This window comes from Gadus chalcogrammus, chromosome 6 (assembly GCF_026213295.1).
Source record: "Gadus chalcogrammus isolate NIFS_2021 chromosome 6, NIFS_Gcha_1.0, whole genome shotgun sequence".
Classification (NCBI taxonomy): Eukaryota; Metazoa; Chordata; class Actinopteri; order Gadiformes; family Gadidae; genus Gadus; species Gadus chalcogrammus.
The window spans coordinates 5,676,589-5,686,411 of record NC_079417.1 but is presented as its reverse complement, the minus strand read 5'-3'; the positions used below and the strand labels follow the sequence as shown (position 1 = coordinate 5,686,411).

Sequence of the window (9,823 nt, the reverse complement as noted above, 5' to 3'; positions counted from 1 at the left end):
GTTGGAAATGTCGATCGTCATAGGAACCTCCTCGCCGGTGACCTCGGAGCTGGTCGCGAGACGCCGAGTCCTCCGGGAGACGCGCAGGTGAATCCATCCGCTCCGTCTCCTCTCCACGTCACCCCTCGTTACCGTCCCGGATCTAAAGACAGACAGGTTTCTGGACACCGTTTGACCGTTTTTTTTGTGGTCAGGAGAAAAGGTATGTTGAGTATGTTTGTGTCTGTTTGTTCCTGGATGAGCTGAAACTTTCTCAGATGAACTAAACACACCGATCACCTTGGATCAATATTTATCACCGAGTTTACCTGAACAATATTCACACGTGTTTTTCCTTGTTTTTATTACATTCAAAAGGGATTCCCAGCTTGAAAAACATCATTTCTTTGGGGCACTGTTTAATTATTATTTCCTCATTGAATAATGAATCACCGCGGGGATACCAACGGCAGGACGCGCTACCCGAGCCGGACCCCTGCTCCTCTGTCTCTGTCCTGCCAACGTGACGAGGGCGCAGTGAGTCTCGCGGTGCTGTAGGATGAGCGCAGAACTGGAGCGCGTTTCACTCAACACGTCGGTGACCTCGAGCGGCTCGGGCGACCGCAAGCTGTCGGCCAACGTCCGCCGGCTCCACCGCGCGCTCAACCTGCTGCTCAGCGACCCCGAGAGGGAGCGGTTCATCCACTGTCTCAACGTGTACCACGCCAAGCGCAACGTGTGCGACCTGGTGCACACCCTGCGCGTGATCCTCGACACGGACACCAAGCGTCAACTGCTGCCCATGTTGCGCCTGGTCATCCCGCGCTCCGACCAGCTGCTCTTCGACCAGTACACCTCGGAGGGCTTGTACCTGAAAACCGACCTGGGTCTGTTTCAGAGCAACAGTCCAACCAACAACATTGAAGCGCTTTTGGAAAGCGCTGGTCGTGGTGACAACGCGGGACTCCTCGAACATCCTGACGCGCAGTGTGGCGGCTCCGGATGTCCCGATGGCTTCAGCACCGCGGTTGACGGAACAGCTCCCGGCGCGTCTCCAGAGACGGCGCCCGGGACAGCGCCCGGTACCGCTCCAGGGGGCCAGACCCTCGGCAGCAGCATTTTCCTGGACTCGCCGTTCGGGGAGATCCGCCAGGTATCCCTGAGACGGAGCAAGAGCCACGAGGGTCTTGGGTTCAGCATCCGCGGTGGGTCGGAGCACGGAGTGGGGATTTACGTGTCTCTCGTTGAGCCGGGCTCGTCCGCCGAGCGCGAGGGGCTGAGAATCGGCGACCAGATAGTGGCCGTCAACGACGTGGTGTTCGACCGAGTCACTCACATAGATGCTGTCAAGGTAACGTGTGTGTGTGTGTGTGTGTGTGTGTGTGTGTGTGTGTGTGTGTGTGTGTGTGTGTGTGTGTGTGTGTGTGTGTGTGTGTGTGTGTGTGTGTGTGTGTGTGTGTGTGTGTGTGTGTGTGTGTGTGTGTGTGTGTGTGTGTGTTACTGGTATTCTTACAAGGCTATTATAATAAGGATACAGACAAGGAATCAGTCATCTGTTTGTGTGGGTGTATGCGCGTGTGTTTTTTCTTTGTTTGTGTAGGTCAACATATCTGTGTGTTTGTGTGTGTCACATTCATCACATCTATGTTTGTTCCGTCGTCAGTCATCTTAACGAGGTCAAGGCTTCCAGGAGGTTCTGACCCTGCTCTGTGTTCGTTGTTGCCCTCCAGCAGTGTTGTTCCTTTAGCTTTTATACAAATCATTTTACAAAGGTAAGCTTAGCAAAATCAAACGCTGTGCAATCAATATCGGAGCCCAGACAAAATACTTCTGTTTTGCTAAGAAAAGCAAACTAGAAAACAACAAAATAAGTGCTGAGTAGCTGTATAAAGCTGTGAGAGCAAAAGGTTAGTTAATTATTGGTTCTTTCTTTTTAATTGCTGCTATTTCGTAACTGTCCAAAGTGACTCATAGTGAATTCAGATGCATCTTATGAATGAGCAGGTAGGGTTAAGGGTCATCTTGGGGTCAAGAATGCCTATACAGATTCTGGACTTTGGGGATCAAACCCATTTTCCTTCTGGCTGACACAACCAGTCCCCTGCCATGAAACCTGTAGACGCTTGCCATCTCCCAATTTAGGCTGAGATGTTGCAGCCCTAGTCTTGCAAATCAGCCATCCTATTGTGTTAACACATCCTCTGATCAAGCGCTATGTCATAGCAAAATCTTACGGCGAGAATCCAACAACTGCAAGGGGCGGAGTTACGCTTTGTTTCGGAAATATTTTACCGAAGAGAAATTCATCAGTGGATGACATTTTCAGAAGGGGTTCTGCTGAAGATGTTCTGAAAAAAATCATCATAAACTCATGGTGGGCCAACCTCCCACTGTCCACGAGCACTATGTGATGTTCTTGATGTGGTTCATTCTGTTATGTAACAGTCATACAATGTGGAGAGCAAGACAGAGAGCGAGAGAGAGTGCATGGAGAGAGGAGCGATAAGGAGAGGAGAGGTGAGGAGAGGAGGGAGAGAGAGTTGAGTGGTGAGAGAGTGGATGAGGAGAGGAGGGAGAGAGGGAGGAGAAAGAGAGAGGAGAGGAGTGGAGGAAGAGAGAGGAGGAGAGAGGAGAGAGAGAAGATGAAGGAGAGGAGAGAGGGATGGAGTTGAATGAGGAGGGAGAGGAGAGGAAGGAAAGGAGTAAGAGAGGAGGGAGAGAGAGGAGAGGAAAAAGAGGAGCTGAGGAGAGGACGAGAGAGGAGAGAGGAGAGAGGAGAGAGGAGTGTAAAGCCTATGAAAGCGCCACTTTCTCAGGGCCACACAGAATCTCAGAGCTGGAATATTAATGCGAGCTGTGAGCTGTTTGTAGTCACCGTGCGTCTGCATGTCATCTGTACGTGTGTCATAAGCTTTAGGGGGATGGGCAGCCTGCAATTCACCCAACTTATTTGTGTCCTCCCAGCGGTTTGGTCTAAGAAGCCTTGTTTGCAGTATTTTCTCCCCGAGTCTGACCTGTATCTCAGTCTGCCACCAAAGGCGCAGGCTGGGGGATTGTTGTTACGGAAGGGCGGAATGGCGCAGGATAACACGGTCAGGGTTCTCTATTCATCCGCCCAGAGAGCTGCAGATAAAGAGGAGGCTGAATGATCTAACAATCATTCAGCCGGAGACGGAGTACAGCGTTCGACGCACACCGGGGGGAGGAGGTGTTTTTAGCTTTCATGTCCCAAGGCAGACGGGCCTTTTTAAATCCACCGGCTGCAGTAAAACAAGAGGTGTATTACAGCGGTGTGTCAATCCGATATTGCCCTAGATAGATACAGTACACAGCAATGTACCGTGGCCCTGAAAACAATAAATAGGCCATTGTTGTAAACCCAGCAGGCCGCTTAAGGTCAAGAAACTAATAATGTCCTGCAGCTCCCAATCCTCTAGCCATGATATTAATGAAGTCATTAAAACAATAATGTTCCCTGTTCATATGTGTTATTTCCCAGATGCTCTCTTGGTCTCTCGGTTTCTCACTCTCTCACTCTCTCGGTCTCTCTGTCTCTCTGTCGCTCTGTCTCAGTCTCTCTGTCTCTCGGTCTCAGTCTCTCTGTCTCAGTCTCTCTGTCTCAGTTTCTCTATGTCTGTCTCTCGATCTCTCTGTCTCAGTCTCTCTGTCTCTCGGTCTCAGTCTCTCTGTCTCAGTTTCTCTGTGTCTGTCTCTGTCTCTTGGTCTCTCTGTCTCAGTCTCTCTGTCTTTTTCTCTCATCAAACGAGTTATTCATCGGATATGCTAATGACACCGGCAACATTTAAATAACCCGGTGAGAATGGTTGTGTTTTATGTGTGTGTGTGTATGCATGCATATTTGCATGTATCTTGTTGTCTGTGCGTGGGTGTGTTTTTGAAGGCCAACTTCTACATCTACAGTTTTACTTCAAAGCTGATGTGTGCATAGTTTTACAGTATACAGTATTTATATAGTTATATACAGTGTGTATATACTGAAGGACAGAATAAATTAGGCAACACAAATGCAGGACTTTTCTTTCCACAAGACTTGTGTTTCTCTTTGGCTGGGATAATACAGGTGAACAACTGCTGGGTTGTCTATCCGATACCGGCTACAGTGTGTCGGTCATGGGACGCCTTCATCCAAAACAGTTAGCATAGCCCCTACAGTAGCTATAGGTTCTGCATCCTGCTCAGGAATGCCTTAAGGTAGGCCTTCAATGTTGGGATTTGAACCAAGGAGCTTTGGGCTAGAGAGACTATCCTACGCACCTGAACCCCTGGTATCTTCTCAAGTTTCACTATCACCTAATCCATCCTGTCTTTCAGCTGCTCTCTGCTTTACATTCCCAGCCTCTTCCATTGGTTTGTTGTTCTCTGAACAATGTATTTATCAGCATACTTAAATGATCATTAATACTAATTATCCTTTTAATCTCATCACTGTGTCGTGGGAGCTTGTTTGTTTCGTCCTCTCTCTGGAACACTGCCAGCGGGCAGGTCGCCACGGCTACCGCTGTGATGGTTTATGGCACAAAATGGTTTCAGTCAATAGCATCTTTTGTAGCGGCGTGCTAATCATGTCGCGCCACTGGCAGGCGTTCTGGCAGACGCCGTGGAGACGTAGCGTAGGCACTCGCAGACGGTGGTCCGTGTTACACTCATTTACCTCTACACAAGTCCTGCACAGAAGGCCCAGTCATCGATGATGTGCCCTTATAAACATTTATTTTTTTGTACAAATGCATCATTTTGTTAAATTTTTATTTCCTTATTTACTACTTTTCATTTTTTAGTTGGTGTTCTCCTGAGTAGAAAATGTAGACATTTTTCCGTGGGATCAATAAAGTAATCTGCATAGGATTACATCCGGATAGAAAACCCTGATTGACGTAGGCTCGAGAAAACAGACGATATCTCCCTGCAGAGATAAAGGATGAGCAACATGTAATGATAACAGCAGTGGGAAATAAGGAGTTGCTGGGCCTTTCTTTGAGCTCTGATACGGGTCTGGTACTCGGTCCGCACACGGATGAAACAGCTCACTGATCTGAGTAGATCTAGTAGATCCACCATCAGACGTACCGCATGTTTTGAAGCTTCGCCACAGCAGTACAACTCGTTGCTGGATGAATCTGTGAGCGCTGACTCTAGAGAATATAGATTACACGCACACAAACACATGCACACCCACACACACACACACAAACCCTCACACACACACACACACACACACACACATGCGCACGCCCACGCCGCCCCCTGATTTCCTTGGGTGTTTTTTTTCTTTTAAAATCTCTGGCTGTTGGTTGGCTGCTGCTATTGTGGAGTGTCCTTGAACACAGCTCTCCATTTTTCAAAGTGCTGATTCTTGTTAACAATCATCTGTGTGTGTCTCTGTGTGCGTGTGTGTGTGTGTGTGTGTATGTGTTTGTGTGGGAGGTAGCCAATGGGAAACAAGCTTAAGGTGATGGAAAATAGTACCATGACCAGCTGCAGTTCATGGAGTTACAACACAGGTGTGTGTGTGTGTGTGTGTGTGTGTGTGTGTGTGTGTGTGTGTGTGTGTGTGTGTGTGTGTGTGTGTGTGTGTGTGTGTGTGTGTGTGTGTGTGTGTGTGTGTGTGTACAGATACATGCAATAATTGTTGTGTGTGCATCTGATTGTATGTGGTTGTGTGTGTGTGTGTGTTTGATTGTATTTGTACATCTGATTGTGTGTGTGTGTGTTTGATTGTGTTTGTACATCTGAATGATCATGTGTTTCTGGGTCTATCAGGTGTGGTAACAGTGATAGATGAAAGCGTTCGGGGACACAGCTGGTGGGCCGAAATTAAAAGTGGCAATTTAACTCAACACACACACATGCACACGCACTCACACAACCACACGCACATGCACACACGTAAGCAACTCACCAGCTCACTTACTAACACGAAAGGAAGCAACTCACCTGCTCACTCTCATGAGAGAGAGAGAGAGAGAGAGAGAGAGAGAGAGAGAGAGAGAGAGAGAGAGAGAGAGAGAGAGAGAGAGAGAGAGAGAGAGAGAGAGAGAGAGAGAGAGAGAGAGAGAGAGAGAGAGAGAGAGAGAGAGAGAGAGAGAGAGAGAGAGAGAGAGGAAAAAGAAAAAGAAACAAAGAAAAAGAAACAAAGAAAAAGAAACAAAGAAACAAAGAAACAAAGAAAAAGAAACAAAGAAAAAGAAACAAAGAAAGCAAGAGAGAGAGAAATAGAGACATTTGACTAGGGGTGATGGAGGAGGCTGTCCTGCAGGTGGTGGGTTGGTCAGAAGAAGAGAGAGGAGCGTCGAGGGGGGCTTAGGGGCAGTGTTCAGTCCAGAGGGTGTGGGTTGTCTCACCTTGCACACCCACCAGATACCCACCCCTTTCCCCACAAACAACCACCAAACTTAACCTGCAGTTATTTTTGGATTTCAGCAGTTCATGTGAGTTTGCTTTGGCCTGTCTGTTCTGCGTGACTTGGTGCTAAAAGCTGCCCTACTTTCTCTCTTTCATTGGGGTAAAAAAAACAGCAACAACAAAAGGGCAAGAAAAGTCTGACAAAACGGCAGAGAGCTAAGAGAGTGGGAGTCCATTAGCGGACTTCTTTCTCTTCCGCCATGATGCAGTGCAGCAGCGGTTGGGCCATAAAACACTTCAGCTGTAATACGGGAAGAACAGCTCCTATTTGAGTCTGGCACTTTTTCAAACCAGTTCTGCTGTCGCACTTCTCTACCATTGCTCTCTCTTTTGTTTTTTCGTTTTTGCCCTTTTTATTTTGCCCTTTTCTAACCGGCTTAGTTACATTTTTCTTATTTTGAAAGAAAAATCTCTCTCTCTCTCTCTCTCTCTCTCTCTCTCTCTCTCTCTCTCTCTCTCTCTCTCCTAGCACCAGTGCCACTTTCTATCACAAAAGACATCACAAAAAAAGACAGCAGTCACAAAAGACATCAGTAAACAATTGAACATGATTTAAAATAATGATATCAACATCAAATATCTAATGAGATCTCATTCAAATCATGAATCAATATATACCGAAAAAACTTGTATCTATCAGGTGTGTGTTTTTGGAGTCACTAAAATACATGTGCACTCAAACAATTGCATTGTTGAACTTGAATGGATAAGTCACATGGTCCTTGTTTGGACTATAATAAGAATAGCAAGTTATTCCATCGGGTGCCATCAGCTGGAGGGGGCAGAGAATGCGTGTGTAGATATATATATCGTCCACAACGCACTCCAAAGTACCACTAGTCTGTCCATTATGCAGCCACTCTGCGGAGCTGGTCGGCTCCAAACCTGTAGGCACTCGGCCTGGATGCGATCCCGCTTCCTGTTTGGTGACTACATCTGTGGTAGTGATGTAATGGCATGGCAGCGATGTGAATGGACAGCACCCACGGTCATCTGCTATTAAAGTCTGACTCGCTCTCCCCCGCCTCTGCCCTGCCCCTTCCTCTCCTCCTCTCCTCTCGCCTCACCTCCTCTCCCCTTCGCCTCTCCCCTCCTCCTCCACGCTTCCCTCTCCTCCTCCTCCTCTCCCCTCCTCATCTCTAACCCTCTTCTCCCCTTCCCCTCTCCCTTCCATATTTTCATTTTTAACACAGTTACTTTGCTTGTTTTATCTGGGTCACTCTTGTCTCACCAAGTGGAGAATAACACAAATGAACAACATCAGCTTTTACATTTGTATATGAATATGTATATTTGGCCTACAATATGCATAACGCACTTCTTATTATAAAATCTTGTATTGTTATCATTATTATTTCAACATGGAGTACATTTATTTCTAGCTTACATCGGGGATGGCTGAGGTCCCTTGCCAGGTGTCCTGCTCTTCTAGTCTCTTCTACTTAATCCAGATCTATGCATGCCTAATGAATGAAAATATGTGCTTAGTACCCCCAGAAGTTTGGGCACTGAACATAAAGTTATAAACATAAATAATGAATCACAGCAGCATCTGGAAGTTTTCCTTGTCAATCAACCTCTAACCAAGGTCACTGTCAACAATTCTTCGGTTGTTTTGTCTGAAGGGTTTTAGTTTATGGCAGCTCCTCGTTTGGATTTGATATTCCGCGAAATTGTCTGAAAGCTGAACAGTCTCTGGAAATCGCTCTTGTCTCAGAGATGCTAGTCCTGTCTCTCTGTGACCTTACCGTATTCCACATCAGTGTATGGCAGACAGACAGACAGACAGACAGACAGACAGACAGACAGACAGACAGAGAGACAGACAGAGAGACAGAGAGAGAGACGGCAGAGTGAGACAGGATGGTGAGCCCAGCTAGATCAGCTTCCCAGGGAAGATCAACCGCCCTGTACAGCTGAACGGCCCGACATATCATTAGATATTAATAGTGATGTATCGCTGTGTAATAACAGTCACATATCTCTGGATGGAAGATTGGTGAGCAGCAGCATCCATCTCCATCATCCGTCGGAGCGTCTGTGGCTCCAGAACGACTGCGCCCTCCCACTCTAAACCCAGGGCCTGTTTAACCACCGCCGCTACCTGCTAGCCGCTACCTGCTAGCCGCTACCTGCTAGCCGCTACCTGCTAGCCGCTACCTGCTAGCCGCTACCTGCTAGCCGCTACCTGCTAGCCGCTACCTGCTAGCCGCTATAGCCCTGGATGGGTTGGCTAGCTTAGCTGGAGGACTCCACAGCATCAATCAATGGCATGCACAATGCACCAATGTATCTAACAGATCCGTTGAGACTTTTTTTAATAATGTATTGTGCACGCACAGACCGAAAAAATGAACTTGAATGTGAACTTGAATGGCTTAAGTTAAGACAACCGCTAGGGCTACAGCGAATGGCTGGTAGATGTTTCACATACTTACCTCCCACAAACGAACCGAGATGCCGACCGGTTAGCCTCTCCTTAAGGACTGAGACCACGGGAAGCTCTTCCCTCTCCATCTCCTCTCCTTTTTAATCTTTTAAACGTTGATGTGGGTTTCCTCTGAGGGGGAGGAGTGTGTGTGCCAGCATTCTACTTAGTGAACTGGAAAACTTTATTCATAACACACACACACACGCACACACACACACACACGCACGCACGCACGCACGCACGCACGCACGCACGCACGCACGCACGCACGCACGCACGCACGCACGCACGCACGCACGCACGCACACGCACACAGAAAAACACACAGACACTTTACTGCCATGCACATGTAGAAGAGTGCAGAGGAGGGAAGGACTCAAAAAGATTTAAAAAGGGGAACATGATCGGGCAGCATTAGAGCGGTTGAATTATACCCCCTAATATCAGCAGTCTAGGCAGATCTGCCTAATGACTCGTAGCCACAAGAAAAGTGGGCTTACTGCTTCTCTGGGTTATTGATGTTATGCTGGGATGGTAATGGGTTCAAATGATGTGTTTGGAAGCAGATGTAAGAATAAAGTCAAAGTGTTGTAGTAATCAAATGCAAAGTATAATGCCGGGTCATTCTGAACCAAGAAATATTTGAGAGATGGCAGCAACAACTCCATAGGCAGAGTAATATAGAAAAATGTATCCATCCATAAAGGCAAACGGCAACAATGCAAGGGTTGCAAGAAAAACGTGACCTAAAAATTGTTTTGAAGATTTGTGTGGATAGGCTGTGTTAAGCGAAAGGGAAGGTGGTGCCAGCAAAGGTGGTTATGGTAATGTTGGGATAATCCAGGGCATGGCTGTAGACACCACACCTGACACAGATCTCTCTCTCTCTCTCTCTCTCTCTCTCTCTCTCTCTCTCTCTCTCTCTCGTTCATCTCTCTCTCTCTCTCTCTCTCTCTCTCTCTCTCGGTCTCTTCCTCTCTCTCTCGTCTC

At 47.4% G+C, this 9,823-nt stretch overlaps 1 protein-coding gene across 1 annotated transcript in view; it reads left to right on the top strand.

The window, feature by feature from the left end:
• Positions 1–538: 538 nt before the first annotated feature.
• Positions 539–9,823, top strand: part of whrnb (whirlin b) — a 30,212-nt gene continuing 20,927 nt past the window's right edge. The window contains exons 1-2 of the mRNA XM_056592376.1: positions 539–929; positions 1,020–1,330. Of these exons, the coding sequence (XP_056448351.1) occupies positions 539–929; positions 1,020–1,330 (702 nt within the window). The remainder of the gene's footprint in view (positions 930–1,019; positions 1,331–9,823) is intronic.